Source organism: Agelaius phoeniceus, chromosome 3 (genome assembly GCF_051311805.1).
Source record: "Agelaius phoeniceus isolate bAgePho1 chromosome 3, bAgePho1.hap1, whole genome shotgun sequence".
Lineage (NCBI taxonomy): Eukaryota > Metazoa > Chordata > Aves > Passeriformes > Icteridae > Agelaius > Agelaius phoeniceus.
Window position 1 is genome coordinate 41,848,010 of NC_135267.1, and position 17,641 is coordinate 41,865,650.

General features: G+C 40.9%; 1 protein-coding gene across 10 annotated transcripts in view; it reads right to left on the reverse strand.

Moving 5' to 3' along the window:
- PUM2 (pumilio RNA binding family member 2) overlaps positions 1-15,736 on the reverse strand; it is a 68,569-nt gene extending 52,833 nt beyond the window's left edge. For 3 of the 10 annotated variants that reach the window (XM_077175119.1, XM_077175117.1, XM_077175114.1), the window contains exon 1: positions 15,281-15,361. In XM_077175119.1, the coding sequence (XP_077031234.1) occupies positions 15,281-15,361 (81 nt within the window). Of the gene's footprint in view, positions 1-14,366; positions 14,386-15,280; positions 15,363-15,523 lie in introns of those variants that run through there. The other 7 variants (XM_077175118.1, XM_077175115.1, XM_054630462.2 and 4 more) reach the window with 6 other exon arrangements.
- Positions 15,737-17,641: the final 1,905 nt, after the last annotated feature.

The following is a 17,641-nucleotide window of genomic DNA, read 5'->3' on the forward strand; positions in this document are numbered from 1 at the left end:
CATTAATTTGATGTGCTGCTGTTTTGAGACGTCAGCTTTCATTGCTTCATCATTTGCTCTCATTCAAAAGCTTTATTTAGTAAACTAAAAACTTTAAATAAAATTTAAGTGCTTTCAAGGCAATATACTATAAAAAAAAGGTGTAAAACTGCCTTTTCTGAAGATGAAAACTGTATAATCTCTAGAGATATCTACACACAAGCAGGAACTAGGGACAATTCATCTTGCTGTATTTTGTAATGATTAATGAAACATAGCTTTCCATTCTAATAGAGTCAACAAGATTGTCTTAAATGTGTTAACAAGAATTGGAACACTGGAATCCACAGGCCTCGAATCAAGTAAAATTTCCATAAATGAATTTTCTACATTTTAATCAATATTCTTTCTGCTGATGTGTTTTCTTTAGAAATCTCAATTATCTTCACTTTTCTGTTTATTACCAAGAAATCTGAAACAGAGCATCTCTCCTACACAAATGTCTGAAAAGTAAAAAAAAACCAAAAAACCAAAACAAAAAACCAAAAACCAAAAAACAAAAAACCAAACAAAAACCTAGACTAAATTTCTGTTTGACAAATTATGGGGTTTTAACACCATCTTAATGTGATCCTAAGGAATTCCATGGAACATAACTCATTTATACATAGTATCATCTATATGAAGAAAATTATTTCATATGTATGTACATACACATGGACACTGCACCTATTAAAAGAGGGGCTGAGGAAATTCCAGAAGTCACTCTAACAGAATTTGCAGGAAACAGTTTTATTTTGTGTTATTGTAGAGCTGATATCACAAACATTCCTCCCACCCCCAGCAACTGATAAGTAACAATCCCCTTCTTCAGAGCATTTACTTTCATTTTGTTTCCTCCAGAATATGGAAGATTCATTTGCCACACAAAATATTAACTTCTCAAGGATTTCGTTTTCAGTAACACTACATGGAAAAACTGAAGTTCTCCCAGTAAATTCTGCTCAGAAGTTTCCAGCATTATGAATTCTTCTCCCTCATGATCCAGTACCCTTTGAACTAAATGTTGGCCTTTCGGTTTTGCTTTTTTTTTTCCCCTCCTGAGCAGGCAAGAAGAAACTAGGTGATACCAACACAGTCTGATCTTCTCAAAGTGGGTGCTACAACCAGAGATGAAACTACTTAGTTCTTATACAATTAATTGAACAGCTGATAGTACAAAAAAACCCACCCAAACAAACATAGAGCCTGGAATTTTTAGACTCCTCATTCCACTACAAATAACTAGCTTTTGCAAAGAAAGGTGCTGACATGACACACAACTTCTCTGTATCCCAGCATAAAACAACAGTGAAAAAGCCCAAGGTTTCAAGTATATGTCAGTCCGCTTCAAAATCCACCTTGAATTTTTTTGCGCTTTTAAACTCTGCATAACTTCAAGGAGAGCCAGGGAATAGTAAAACTAACTTCCTTCAGTGTATTTTTTTAGTTCCTCCCTTGCTACAGGGAAGCACATGTGTCTTTTACTTATCTGTCTACAGCAGGTGAACAGACATTTAAAGAAATTGCTGTTATCAATGATTTCAGCTGTTTTCTAAGGATGTTGTCTTTGGACAACATGCATTTAAACTACCTGTAGATTTCTACAATTGCCTAAAAGCTGGAAAAACCAGCTAACTCTAAAAAAACACAACTACTTTTAACTCAGTAAGCATCACTTCTAATTCACTAAGAGTTGCAGCCTAGCTTTGGACATTAATATCTCATTAAGTGCTGGCTAGCATAGTCCTCCAAAGGAAGTAAAAAACAGTCTAAAATAACATCAAAGACTTTATACCAATGACAGTAAACAAAAGTAAAAAATAAAATTAAGCAGGCTATTTAGAATTGAAATTGAAGCAACAAAAGGTTTTTAACAAAAATTAGTTCAAAGATTGCTATTGATACATCTGTGCTTCAATGGATTTAAAGCCAAATACTTCAACTTTTTCATTTAAGAAGCCAAAAATTCCAGAGCAGTTACATGTAAAAGCCGCTATCAGTACATGAACAGACACAGTATGTACGGCAGGCAAAAGCAGAAATTGTGAATAGAAACAACCCACATTTGAATTATCATCTAAAAAAATATCAGACAGTGATTTCATGAGCAAAATCTCTGGTGAGATGTCTAAATTCCAGGTTATTCATCTTCACACAAAATAAAGTATTCCCTGAAATCATTTACCCAGCTACAGGCTTCCCTTCACTATTTATCCACTTTGCTTTTCTCCTCATCTTTACACTGAAGAGAAAAAAGCTTTCACATAACTCTTCACAAAGACACACAAGGGCCTTCTTCACCCTGACTTTAATGTCATGGTACCAAGTCAAGGTAGCTCAGAAAGCTAAATGCAGCTCCTCTGTGCAATACAGCAGTATCCTATTTTCAAAACCACCAATTTTAAATCACATTTAAAAAAAGGCAAACAGCATCCTAAACCCACAGATAAGAACTTAGATTAAGCAAAAGAACTAACACTAACTCACATTTTTATTTTCTTGACACCATGAATAATGCAAAGAAATTAATAAGAACTTATCAAGAAATTTGCTGCAAATGCAAAAGGCTTCACAGCCTTTTTTAGCCAAGTTTGGCTTGAAGGCCTATATGCAGCCTTTTTTAGCTAGGTTTTCTGGCTCCCACCACCTGGATGTCACACAAAACTCTCCTAGAATGCCTAAAACAAGTTTTAACTTTAGGACAAAATTCCACAACTACACAATAACCGTGTTTAGAACAAGGCCTCACTCACAATCTCATCTAGAACCTGGAGCACATGGGAATGAATGCAAAAAACCTCCAGCTGGCTCCATACACCACCAGCTCAGGTCTCTGGCTCCCACTGCAGTGCTCCAAGGCCACTTCCAGCCCACACCCCCTCTGGAAGCAGCACTACTGTTCAGGTTTATGCTACTGCCAATAACTCCTCACAGACCTGAATGGACTCTGTGCAGAGCCACTGCTGCACAAGCACACACCAAAGTTTATCTATATATATGTAAATAAGATAATGCACAGTTGACCACATGCCATTTGTTTCCTGTAATATCAAACCAGGCTCTCCCTATGCTAATTACTGAATAAGCACTAAAGTATGAAGGACTCTGCTTCAAAGAACTTTAAGACATAGTACAAAGACTGATACAACAAGAAACCAAATTGGTAAAGTGAGATAAGGCAGTCATTCACATGAAGACATTCTACAATGCTTGCCAGGTATTTGGAGACATCAAGGCAGGTGGAACTATAAAGGAGTAAGTTGGACAGCACAAGGACATTGGTGAAGATATTTAATAAAGACACAACTAACACAAAGTCCATGTGCAGGAGGTAGCAGCTCACCACCTGACACCACATGAGACAATATGCAGTGGGGGGAAACTGGTCAAGTTCCTCACTGGCTGAAACCATCACCTGCAGTTTGAAATGCTGCTGAAAAGGTCAGAAACTGTGCAGACACACAGAAACAGCACATGTGACTGGAAGGAGTGATTAAGAAAAAGTCTCTAAAGAACAGAAGTCACACAGAACAAACGTGCTTGCACAGTCAGGTGACTGCAATAACTCTCCTTTTCCCTGCCCTGATGACAGTTCACATTAAGCTGCCTATTCCATGCACTACATGCTGGAAAATACTAAAAATACAACCCAAGTATCTGCAAAATTCAGCGCTGTAATTTTCCTCTCTCTATCTAGGGAAGTGCTTTAAAGCATATCACCAAAAATTTCTCAGTGCTTTTCTTTCGGTCCAAGTACATGAAACCACATGCAATACATCACAAAATACTCTTTTTCAGCTACTTCAAATCAAAAAGGGGAAAGACAGACATATTTCCTCTTTCCAGCCATGTCTGCTATCCAAACTGACAGTCACAAGCAGGCAGGCAATAAGGTGATAGCTCACTAATCAAGTTGCAAGACATTTAATTTTTTTAACAGAAAAAAAAGCCCAACCTTACAATTCACTCAAAAAACTCACAGTATTTGCCCCATCTCATACAACACTACTGTGACAGAAAAATTTCTCCAGGAACTTATTGAACAAGATTTTTTAACAGGGAACAGATTTTCCAAAACAGGAATCAAATTTCCTCCCCCTCAGCTCTCCTCTAGGCACAACGGAAAATCCTGCCAGTCTAAGATTTCTTCTCCTAGTTTGTGAGGCTTGGAAAGTTTTAGCTATTTGCAAGTTTAAGAAGCTGCTTAAATCATACATTCAACAACCATAATCTGGGTTTCTAGTTTGGTGGAGCTAAATGCTACTGGAACTAATTGATGACAATGGCAAACTCAAAATTAAACCAGAGAAAACCCAAGCATGGAAAGATAATACTTAAAAAAAGTTGTCAGAGAACTTGTTGCTTGCAGAAACAGAAATAAATGATCTTCCAAACAGCTTCAGAGGGATGTTACCTCTACAGGGAGAACACCCCCATCAATCAGCTAAGATAAAACTTGAGCTATTACAATGAAAAACTAACAAAGTATTTGTGTGTTGTATAGGTGATTAACACTTGAAAAAGTCTTTAAAATCTGTTGATGAAAATTTGTTTGAAATCCCTTAAAAATTGTTATATTTCACAACTACACTTTTAAGCTGAAGTAAAAGTTGCAAAAAAAGATTGGAAATAAAAAAAATGGACTGCAAGCATATTTAGATTTCTAGGGACAGTTTTAAGTAAAATTTATAAAAGGAAGAACTAATGATTGAGGAAATGCAATTCCCACTGTAAGGTCAGGAAATAGATTATGTTGTTTTCAATTTGAATGAAGAGATTATGTTCATTGTTTCAAGGAATGGCTACATGACTGTGAGGTCTCATATGGGAAAATGATTTCCCAATTTGTATTGCACAAACATATTAGTCTATCTTATTTGAACAACAAACAAAATCATCTTATTAAAAAAACCAAGGCAGAATTTTTGCTAGGAATTGTCCATTTCACCCTGTTAAGTATTTGCACATTTTGCTGGTTTAATAGCATCTATACATTTTCTCATGGCTATATTAGTTCTAACAGACCCCCATGGAAGTCAGGATGGATACTTACAAATATACAGCTTCTCCTCCAGACCACAGAATTACCAAAAAGCTCTTGAACTCAGTAAGACTCTTTCCTTTGTTCTCTCCTCTTCCCCTCCAAGAAAGGGTTTTTCTTTGTTACAGCAGCTACTCACAAAACTTTGAGATGTTTGTCAATTCTAACACAAATGAGTTGCAGCAACTGCAGTTCAATGGAAACTTTGGGTAAAGACACAATTTATGTTCTTTTGTTTATAGCACCACTACCCTTTGGATTTTTGGAAAAGGCTGCAATAGCCAAAGCTTTTCTCTGTCAGTCTTGCCTATCACCTCTTGCTTCTTCAAAAGCAAGACACAAAAACACCCAGGTCATGTTAAAATTCACAACCTAAAGTATTCAGATTAAACTAATGAAGTGTTTAACTACCTTTGCCATGAGGGAGGGAAGTAGATGGAGTTGAATAGGAAAAGACAGGATAAGTAGCCTGGGCAGTATCACACTGCTGTAGCTGCTTGCTTCAGCATGTGGAAGAACACCTGCAAGTAGTCTGACATCCTAGAAAATATATCCTGACTTTACAAAAAACTTCTCTGTAAATCCAAATATTACATACTGATTGATGATCACTAAACCTTTCTATCCTAAATAATTCTTCATTCCTGAAATTATGTGAATTTATGACAAACAGATCACTAACCTATTTGCAGCCCCATGGGGATGTGAACAAAAGGACGATGCCACAGCACACAGCAGTCTTCCTCAAATGCTCTGCTACCAGAGACTGAAATGCTTTTTTGATGTTGAGGGAAAAAAAAAATGTCAAAGCCTCAAGTGAAATAGCTTTCATACTTAGTTTGTTATCCTTTATATTTCTTTTCACTATTCAGTATTTTAAAGAAAGATTAATGACAGTCAGGGATGATTATCTCTAGGTTAAGGAGTTTATACTTAACCTTGTCAGTGACTGGATGGTCACTATTGTTTTAATATGGAAGATGCCAATGGTGGTGTCCCAACTCAAATTAACTGTGCTGGCTTTGACATCTTGTACTGAGGAGTTCTGCATGCATGACTATTCAACTGAGTGTCCAAAGGTTTTTGGCTATTACCTCTCATGCAAAGCATGCTCCTCTAGCCTCTGCTCTCTTCTATGCTGCAAATTATTGTTTAGAGACTTCCCCTCTGCCTGCAAAATAGTTCAAGTCTCTGAAGTGTTGACCATTAGTAACCGTTGTCTACCACTTCAATTTTTATTGTGCAACTGAAGCAGATATAGATGAACACATCAGACTGAGAATAATAACAACTGGCATGTTTCTGTGCCTCTTATGCTGAAATGTTCTGTAAGACAACGATGTTAGTTCTGAGCCAGTGGTTGGTTAATTTGGACACGAATGTGTCAAGTGGACACTTAGCATAAGAATTTTCCATTTCAACCAAGTGTTGAATCCACTTGTGGTGTGCTTGAATTTCCTCTTCTTCTTTTAAATGTTTGTGCCACCTGGAGTTCTTTCATTAGTCTTGGTAATTCCAAATTTAGGTACACTAAGCCTCAATACTACCATGGATCTCCAGGATAACTCACTTGATCTTTCTCTGAGCAATCAAAGGCCTACAATGCTACTGTGAATTAACTTAGAATATTTCAGCTGGAAGGAATAATCTAATCCAACTACTTGATCACTTCAGAGCTGACCAAAAGTTAAAGCATCTTATTATGGCATGAACTGCCTTCCAACTATTGACACTTCAGTGATAATTCCCACAGTTCATCCCTCAATAACTCCTTATCAGGGACACTGACAAGTAACTCCTCAGTCTTTAACCACAGTAAAAATTAGATGTCCTAGTAGACAAGTAATTATCTTTACTAAAGACATTGTCTGCCTTATGTTCAGTTCTTCTGAAGTTATTTCAGATGGCTTTCAGAAGACCAACATAATGTTTCGGTAGTCTTCCCAGGAATTAATTTCTTGCAGTTAATGAAGTATATTCATCAACTTCTTATTTTCCTACAGAGATTCTTTAGCATTTTAACTAATTTGAAGATTCTTCACAATCCATTAGTGACTCCAACCAAGTTGGTCTGTTTGTCTTACTGCTCGCAACAGCAACTCTTTCAACTCACTTCTAAGTATCACTTAGAGTCATTCAGAAAGTATCAGGTATCTTCTAGTATGAAAGTGGATATAAGGTTTTTCCACATTCTCTATTAACTTGAAATTAACAATTAAGGCCTCAGGCTCATGGGACTTACTTGACAGAAGACAATCCCTGTGGAATCCTCTGAATCCTTCCCCCTCAGGAAAACCCCCAGAGCATTGCCTTGGAGAGACTTACCATAGAGTTTTCCCAACCTGGCCGGACAGAGAGGACTCCCCCATGGACTTTTGCTTAGCACTGATCCATCCCAGTTCCTTTCCCCTGGTTTCTCTTTTCCCTGTTTCCTCACTGGTTGTGGTACCCCTAGTGGCCAGCCCAGTCTCCCCTGTAAGCCACTGCCCTTTGCACTGCCCCTCTGTCCCCCCTACTTAACCTTGTTGTCTTTGTCCGTGCTCCCTCTGGCGCTGTAGATGCAATAAACCCTCGCTGGAGTACATCATACAAGGATCCTTCCTGTCTCTCCTCTGCTGAGCTATCTGGGCCCGTGTGTGTGCAAGGGCTTGAAATGGCTGCTCTTGTGGCCTTACTCTGAGCAGCTTCTGAAGGAGACACTTCAAAGAAGGCTGCAGCACTTCTACCACCCTGCAACATAGCCCTGAAAAACGGCATGGAGCACAATGCTAAGGAGAAGTTCTTGGGGTTTTGGTGGAGAGCTGGGGTTGTTCAGCCTGGACAAGAGAAGGCTCTGAGGAGACCTTAGTGCACCTTCCAGTACCCAGAGGGGTTACGGGAAAGCTGGATCAAGGCAGGGAGGGATAGGGCAAGGGTAAATGGCTTTAAACTGGCAGAGGGCAGGTTTACAGCAGGTATTTGGAAGAAATTTTTTACCATGAGGATGGGGAGACACTGCTGGCATCAGCTCCCCAGGGAAGCTGTGGATGCCTTATCCTTGGAAGTGTTCAAGGCCAGGCTGGATGGGGCTTTGAGCAACCTGATATAGAGGAATGTGTTCCTGCCCATGGCAGGGTGGGGGGGTTGGAACTGGATGATCTTTAAGGTCCCTTCCAACCCAAACCATTCAGTGATTCTTTGAACATCAGACATTACAAGATATTTATCTACTATATTTGCTTCCATTAGTTTTCTTTCCATTTTTTCTTTGAATGCACAAAAAATTTCTATTTTTAGTATTTTAACCTATGCAGTCTGTGTAGTAGACACAGAACATAATCCTAGCTAAACTCCTTCCACTGTTTGTATAAATACAGATTTTAGAAAACCCATTTCTTTGGTACATCTAACTCTATAGTTTTCAAAAACAAAACTCCCCAAAACAACAACAAAAACAACAAACAAACACCCCTCCCCCCAAAAAAACCCAAACCCAGAAAAACCAGAAACACCTCGAACAAAACAGTAACCTTCATCTTAATTAAATCCCAAAGAACACTGGTACACAGAATTCAAAAAATTGAAATGGAGAAGTCCCCTGATCTGTCCTTGATTTCTGCTGGTTTATATTGCTACTGAAGAAGGAGAGCAAATCAGTCAAAAAATGGCACAACAGTAAGATGATGATGACAGTAAGGTGAAAACTGCTATTCCCACATGGATAATGCACAGCAAAGAGCAGCTTCCCCTTCACCAAATCTTCATAATGCACAGAACCAGTGAAGCACTTCAAAAATTAAGAGTAGCTCCTCTGCATCCCCCATTCAAGTTACCAGAAAACACATATGAGGTTCATGACAGTCACCTGGCAAGAGGAATCCAGAAGTATTTGGATGGACTTAACTGAACTAAGCAAAGCTTCTGATAAAGGCATGGCTCTGATCACTAGGGATGGAAAGCAGATGGCAGAAGGGAGATGCAACTGTTATTCAGCACTTACTTATCTGGGAATAGTTTTACCTACACAACCTATCAGCCTTGAGAAATGCTAGTGAAAATCAGAACCATTACTTCTGCAACTTCCACTAGTGAGGAAAAACTCATCATTTTCATTCTCAGGAAGTGTATCCAAATGGACAAATAAAATATTGTCAAACTTTAGATTTACGAAACTGCTTTATAGCTTCTGCACAAGTAATAAAGAGTGTGATACAGCATGAAGCAGGACATCAGATAAAAGGTTTTCTATTTTGCTATGTAGGTCAATATAAGAGGAAGGAAATAGTAAAAGGGAAAGCCAGAAACGAAATGCCAGAAGAAATCAAAGAATGAGAAAAGAACAGGTGAAGAAGAAGATGAAGACACAACAGGCATTCCTGCTTATAAGGTCAGCAAATTTTGCTTATTTACATTTGCTCCAATACTTACTACATTTTTATGTACAGTCCCTACATACTTGGGAAGGTGCAGGAAGTTCCTTGTGGGCCTAAACTGCGCCATGCTACCAGAATCCTGGGGGAGAAAGCAATTCCTACCTTCAAATCCAAACAAAAGTTTTTAAAAGAAACTTGGGAAGCTGTGTCAAACATTTGAGGGCAAAAGACTTAAAACTGGATTTTGTTTTTCTTCTTGGTTACCATATGCAAAAGGAGAGTTACATTTTAAACTACAATTAATTCTATTTCTATTGCACCTGAATAAAACATTCTTATCTCTAAGTGCAACAACTAAGACTCAGTACTAAATGCATATTACTTCTCATAAAGCCTACCAGGAGAGAATGCTTTTTCAAACTGAACCAATTGCTTTGCATAAATTCAAAACTAATTATTTTATCATGTTCTGATAAAAAACAGGCACTCAGAGAAATATGATATGCTTATGCAAGTTAAAAAATGGTTCCAACTGAACATTTCAAAATTATTTTATGCAGTTAAATGTATAACTGCTTTAACAAAATGAATGGTAAGTTTTAGGTTGTATTATTACAGCATTGAAAAATTAATTCACACATATTGTTCTTAAAGATGTGGATTTGACACAACACACAGCAACTGTTTCAATGAAAAACAAATCTACGACCTACTGGATGACTTATATGAACCCCATCTCCTGTGGGCCAGCAGGGTTTGCCAGACACAGCTGCCCTCCAGCCTGCTGCTGGAACAAATTCCAGCTGTGGCATGAAGAACCTTCACTGAGGGGTAGCTGGGCACTGGAAGCAGCTGACGCCAGAGTTACAGGGATGGTGCGAGGAGTGTTTCCACCTGAACTGGGCCCTGATGTTACTGCAGCTACTGCTTCAGGTGGGGCAACCCCTACTCCAACCCCACTGGCTTCCACACCAATGCATCATTCCCCTGATCTCCAGCCAGGACACTTCATCCATGCCTAGGACACAAAAAATGCCCACTCCACACAGAAAGCTAAAAAGAAAAACTTTTAATAACAAAAAAGGCTCTCCTACATATCTTAAAATATATAGCTCGAATAAATTAGGACTAGAAAAAAACAAAAGAAGTCCAAGCAATACAAGAACAATACTTATTAGGAAATATGTTTACTGATTCAAACTTTTAATATTAAATGCCACTGCCAAACTACGACTCTACAAGCAAAAAAAAGCACCACAGAGGTTTTTACAAAATAGTATATTAAAATGGTAGAGCTCCATACATTATAAATGCTTGCCCACGTATTTCCTTGCTAAAAAAATCAAAATACAATTTTCAATCACAAAGGCAGCAGTTTCTTTTACATTATTACTCATGATGTGTAAAACCACTAATTCTGTTATACTGCTATGTCTGATTCTATAATTAGGAGACTATGTATCAAAGTAGCAGAGAAAACTAACTTTTCTATGGGAACTACATCTCACTCAAACCCCAGTCTCAATTGTTCTTTCAAATGTGTTAAGCCACACAACATTCTAACATAGTAATTGACATTAAAGGTCTCTAACCCACACAACAGTACATGTGGGGGTCTTCACAAAACAAAGATTTCAGACTCAGATTAAAATTAAATTCAACAGCTCACTTGTGAAACATTTAAGACATAGCTTAAAACAATTATAAATGACAGCAGCAAAACACTCTGGTATCGACAAAATCTTGTCAGGAAAAAACACCTATCCCTGCCTGAACACCCACACTTAATGATCTCCACACATTCCTAATCTTCCATAACTGATCTATTATCAGCCTCCTGGTATCTGAATGGACATAAATAAAGCACAAAATACCACCTACAATCTCAGATAAGTACTTCTTAAGGGAGAAAAAAAATTCAACTCTTAGAAATGTCTTATTTTTCATGCTAAAGGAAAATGGCAAGTCCAATTAAAATCTAACATATGTGGATAGATATTTAATCAGACTACAACACTTAGATCCCAAATATAGACAAAATAAACCAGTCCTTTAATCCCTCTACACAGTTCTACCATATTCACGGAGTCTTACAGACTACCAAATGTCACATCTTTAAGGAAAAATATAATATATAGACAGTTATATGGTAGGAGTATTTTTCTAATCTTGAACAATCTTGGTTTTGTGAGTAATGCAAGATCTAAACCTACTTTGTCTTATCAGCACTGTTACAGTATTTTTTTGCTTATTGTCAAAATACCGTAGTAACATAAGCTCTGCAACTTCTTCAGACTATGTGAATAGCTCATCATTGTACCATGCCAGAACTAAAATTTAAGCGATATATATCATAGAGGAGACAAGCAGAAGATACTTAAAATATAGGAGTCAAGCTACACTTATTTTTAGATCAACTACACAAAGTCATTTCCAGCAAGTCTAGCTTTGTATTTAATCAATACACACATGTGAAGAGTTACAGAATTAATGCAGCTTTAAAAAACTCACTTCCTTTTTGAAGAGATTTATGATCTAATTCTACATGAAACTTTCCTATCAGCCATGCAAAATGACCATATGACTAGTTCAATCCATCACCCAAAATTCTTCCTAAAAAAACATGGATGAAACCTAAGAGCAAAGTTATGAACACATAGATCTGACATGACTCCACTTACTTCCACTAGGATTTACATACTGAAAGCATTATATGGAGAGACAGACAACCAGATCTATTACCTGTAACTGAGACTTTTGCCAACACCTCAGTGAAGCAAGAGGCAACCTATCCTGGAGTTATATGAAAAATCAGATTAAAAATAATCACAACTACAAAATGTAAACCAGATTATTTAGTCCAAGGTACACAAATATTTGGTGTCAAAAAATAAGCCTGCCTAGAAAGGCTGCAGATGTGTTTTTAGCATAGCCTGCAGAGGACAGCAGATCATATCACCACTCAAGTTTAGTGCAAAGAGATGCATATACAGAGAACTGGCAAAAAAATCTACTGTGGCTCATTACTGAGATGCTTTTGCTATGGAGTTAGGCATTTTCTTCTTAACTCCTAAGATGGTTGTCATAACCTCCTCAGATGTATTTCTTCTACATACCTACAACTGCTCTTAAATAACCATGTTTAGAAAAAGTATCTGTTAAGCAATAATGAAATATAATCTTTAGAGAAAAGTAGTCTTTATTTGTAAGCTAAACATTTCACATATCAGCTCTTGACTATTATTCTAAAAGCCACAGCAGGTACTCTGAGTGAGATCCAAACTAAATCTTGCTGTAAAGTTTCAGCATGCAAGCCATTGTATAAACTCTATATAACTTGTTTGAAACGACACTGAAGCAGCTAGAACTGAATTCTTTACATGTTTTGATGCAATTTAAAATGCTTTTCCACTATATGACTGTGAAGTGCCTCCAACTTCATTACTTAGCAACACTACACAATTGGTATTATTTGTTACAGGAGCTTTTAAAGGAAAGATTTCTTTCCTCATTGCCAAGACAAAGGCCTGGGCACTGGCTTATGTGCAATAAGCAAGACAACAGTTATGTTATGGGTGGGGAAATCCCAATTAAATGAGGCAAACATTTTCACCTGAATTACTCAAAAAGAAAGAAGATTGATAACTCTCTTCTTCCGTGCCTACACTTTTGATACACACAATGAGAAGCACTTACACATCATGTCTGCTGTCTTATGTTGTTTCCTCTGTAGAGATTCTATCAAACTTTGTAAAAAGAAAATACAATGTACTAATGCTCATTTTACAGGAGATTCTCAACAAAGAATTTAACATTCAAGAGAATTTAGGTTTCTTCTTAGTGCAATAGACAGCTGATTTTCATATCATTCCACATTCAAAAAAAAGCAGGAAGACATACAAGCAGGAATTCAAACCTTCTACTGGCTTACTTGCCTCTGTGTATAAAAACTTGGTCTAATAATTTGGGGATTTTGGAAACCAGTGTACAAAGAAAAAGATGAAATTATCAAGGAGAATGTTTCTACACACGCTGATTATTCAGAGCACACTCAAATATCACTAAATGAAGGAGAGGGGGCAATATCTAGAAGGGCAAGAACTAGAAAGTGCTGTTTAAAAATCAGATCTAGTTCACAGTTTCAGCAAGCTGATGTTCTGTTAACACCCTTGCCCTAAACATGTGCAACATCTGGCCCACCGAGAGCATTGCAGAGGAACACCCAAGGAAAACAGCTACATAAAGCCTTCAGTGTACTCCACAATCCACTGTAAGATTTAATATAAACTGTCATAACAAGAGGCATCTTCTCATAAAAAGGCAGGCGAGTCCAGCTCTTTCAGCCAGCTGCTTGCACTATTAGCTCAATCACGATACCAGATACAATTACAATTGCCTCAGCGCTGTGCCAACATCCCTAACACAGAAGATTTTTTACTACAAAGTGACACTCCAGGAAAAAATAAAAACAAACCATTGTTATTAATGCAGAAAAAAGAGTATTCAAATAACATGGACTTTCCTATGCACAGCATCCACATTATAAACTACAGAATGTGCATTATCAAGCAGTTTCTCACATGCATTTGCCTACTAACCATTCTGCTGGGCCAAATTCCAAATTTTCAACTCTGAACACTTCAGAAAACTGTCAGGTGATTTGGTGTCATTTCCACCCATATAACCCAAACTACACCACCACTAAATTAGCATTTCCCTTTTAATGTGAGTTTCCTTCTCCCACTTCCCTAGCATATTTATACTCGTGTTGACACAGAGTTTTGAGCAAATCAGGCAACATTTGCCTCAGCTTCTCAACAAAACTGCGACTGTTGTTAACATCTGGTTCTAAACCTAGATGTGACTAAATATAACACAAAACTATGCTTTATGTGTAAAAACGGTAACATGGCATAGTTATTATATTTCAAATGCATTCATATCCCACATACCTGAAGAGCTACACCATCAGCTCACTGAAACTATGAAGGCCTGATCTCTCGGTGGAAATGCAACAAAGAGAAAGTAAAATAAACCTCAAACTATTTCGTTAACATGCAGCATATATAGGGAATATTAGGCGAATTAAAAGTTTTACTGATTCACATTGCTCATACACATCTAATTGCTCAGAAAAAAGCATCCCGAAATCAGGTGATAAGAACCTCTTTATCACATCTCAAACACGCTACACATTTTGGTATTAAGCCATCTTGCTACAAACTGTAAACGAGAAGAATATAAACCGTCCCAAAATATTTTCTCTCAAAGAAATAAGGATCTGACCTTAGGAAATACACGAAAGAAAACAATGCCAAAACAAAACCCAAAAATCTTTGCACAATAACTGCCACGGAGATTAACCCCAAACTGTTCGCTGTACGCACGATCCACTCAGGACAGGAGGCATTTTCCTCAACTTTTTGTTTTTGTGGTCTGCACGGGCAGGTTTGAAGCAGAATCAAACCCTAGCGCTTCATTGTGTGCCACCAGCTACTAAAGGCATTCGGCCTTCTCGCTGCACTCTCAGGAAGCGGTTATTATCTTTAAGAGCACTAAAAAAATAACACAAGTTTTTCGTACGTTCGAACAAAGCCCGTGTGATCCCAGCCACGCAATGGCCCGTGGGGTCCGAGCGCCGCCCCCGTCTCCGCTCCCCCCGAGCCGGAGCCCATTGTAGCCCCGGTGCTGCGTCCGCCCCCGTCTGCCCCGGGCCCCCGAGGCTCCCCCGAGCACCAACGCGGCCCCGCACACCCCGCCGGGCCGGGGTCGGCTCCCCCCGAGCCTCTCCGAGTGCACAATGCCGCCCCTCCCTCGCCCGCTCCCCCGGCGCCACCGCCCCTCACGGCGCTCGCTCTGTCCCCACCTCGGCGCCGCTCCCGGGCGGACACAAAGGCGGCGAGGCCGCCGCGCAGGCCCCGCGCCGCCCGGTGACCTGCCACAACATGGCCCCCTCCCTCTCCTCCCTCCTCCTCCTCCTCCCTCTCCCCTCCCTCGGCGCGCAGCCGAGCCCGCAGACAAAAGGGGGCTGGAGGAAGGGGGGCCCGCCCGCCCGCTCCGCCCGCCTGCGGCCTTCCCAGCGCGGCGCCGGCCCCCCGGGGGTACTCACGGGCTGGCTGGCGGCGATGGAGCCGGAGCGGCCGCTGGGACACGCCTGCCCGCCCGCCGGCCCCTTCCTCCTCCTCCTGCCGCTCCCGCTGGGCGCCGCTCCTTCCTGCCTCCCCCACCGCCCGCCCGGGGCTCACAACAACATGGCGCGGAGGGACAGGGACAGCGAGAGCGCGGCTGAACCTCCCCGGCCGCTCCCCCCGGCCGCCGCCGCCGCTCGGCCCGCCCGCCCCGGCCCCGCCGCGCCTGCGCGCCCCGGCCCGGCCCGCGGGGAGGCGGAGGGAGGAGGCGGCGGCCCCCGGCCCCTTCCGCCGCGCATGCGCCGCCCGCCGCCCCTCAGCGCGGGCACCGCGGCAGGGGAACGTCCCTATCCCTGCCCTTCCCGCCGCCAGACAGCGTTAGTGTCGGGCTCTGTGTGTTTGTGCTCACTCTCACTTACTGTCTCCACCTCTGGGGTCCTCAGTGCAAGAAAAACAAGGAACTAATGGAGAGGGTCCAGCGGAGGCCACAAAGATGATGTGGGGTCGGGAGCATCTCCCGTATGAGAAGACACTGTGGGAGCTGGGCCTGTTCAGTCAAGAGAAAACAGAGGGGAATCTCATTAATGCATATAAATATGTCAAAGGCAGGTGCTCAGAATCAGAATCATAGAATTTGCTGAGTTTGAAGGCACCCATCAGAATCAAGAAGTCCAACTCCTGGCCCTGCATAGGATGACATTCCAAGAGTCACCATGTGCCTTAAAATGTCCAAGTGCTTCTTGAACTCTCTTGGTGTTGTGTCCACTGTCCTGGGGAGCCTGTTCCAGTGTCCGGCCAACCTCTGGGTGAAAAACCTTTTCCTGATATGTAACCTAAACATCTCCTGACTCAGCTTCAAGCCACTCCCTTGGATCCTGTCCCTGGTCACCAGAGAGGAGACATTGCTGCTTGCCCCTCCACTTCCCCTCTTGAGGATGTTGAAGACTGAAATGAAGTCTTCCCTCAGTCTCCTCCAGCCTGAAGTGCCTGGCTGGTGCCAGACTTTAAGGGGTGCCCAGTGACAGGAGCAGTGGCAATGAACTAAAACACAGGAAGTTCACCTCAACATGAGGAAGAACTTTACATTGAGAGTGGCAGAGCACTGGAAACGGCTCCCCAGGGAGGCCTTGAAATCTTCATCTCCGGAGACATTCCTGTGACCCTGCCTTGGCAGGGGATGCACTAGGTGATCTCCAGAGGTCCCTTCCAACCCTAACAGTTCTGTGATCCTGTGATTTTAGGCCTTTCAGGAAGTGTGGCAGTGGGAGGTGGTGACCACCTGAGGGCCTGGGAGACAAAAGGGAGGTGAGCCCTGTTTAAGGGGTCCCCAGTGGCCCCTGGTGACTCCTGAGGTCCCCACATCACCCATGGGATGTGTGTTTGCATGTGTGTGTTACACCAAAGAAAAAGGCATCTTAGCAGTTGCTAATTTATTAACTGCTGTGCTAATAGTTATTGTGTGGTGATTTGGGGCAAAGAGCCAATTATTCCCTTCTCATGAGAGAGTTAAAGATGGCATCACTGGTACAGCAGGGAGATGCTGTTGGTAAATACAATTCTGGTGCTGGTAGGCATTACCAGCACTGCATCTCGATAATCCTCAATCAATATGAGCATAAATTCTGCATATTCAGCAGCCGCTAGAACTTAGAGGGATCTCTGCATGTCAGTGACATTTTAAAGCCTGCATTTCACAAGAAAATCCCTTATTTTTAGCCATTCTTCAAGAGCCTGGTTAGAAAAAGCTCCATTGCAGCAAACAGCGACTGATACTGTGCACAGACCAAACCTTCAGACAAAACGGTGGCTCTGGGTCCTGTGGGCACTGCACAGTGGCTGCTGCTGACCCACCCCTGGCTGTGTGGGCAGGGAGGAACCAGGCCCTGCCTGTCGCAGGGACTCCAGGCCCCGAGCAGGGCTGCAGGAATAGCACCTGAACTGCTGCTACTGCTGGCACAGCAGTTGTGTGGATGAGATGTCTGTGACTACCAACTGTGTTCTTAAAAATAGAGATGTCTCAAAGGAGAAAATCCTCACTGTTTTCAGTATTTATAGACATGGTTAAGAACATAAAAGTTCCCAGCTCCTGATAAAGATAG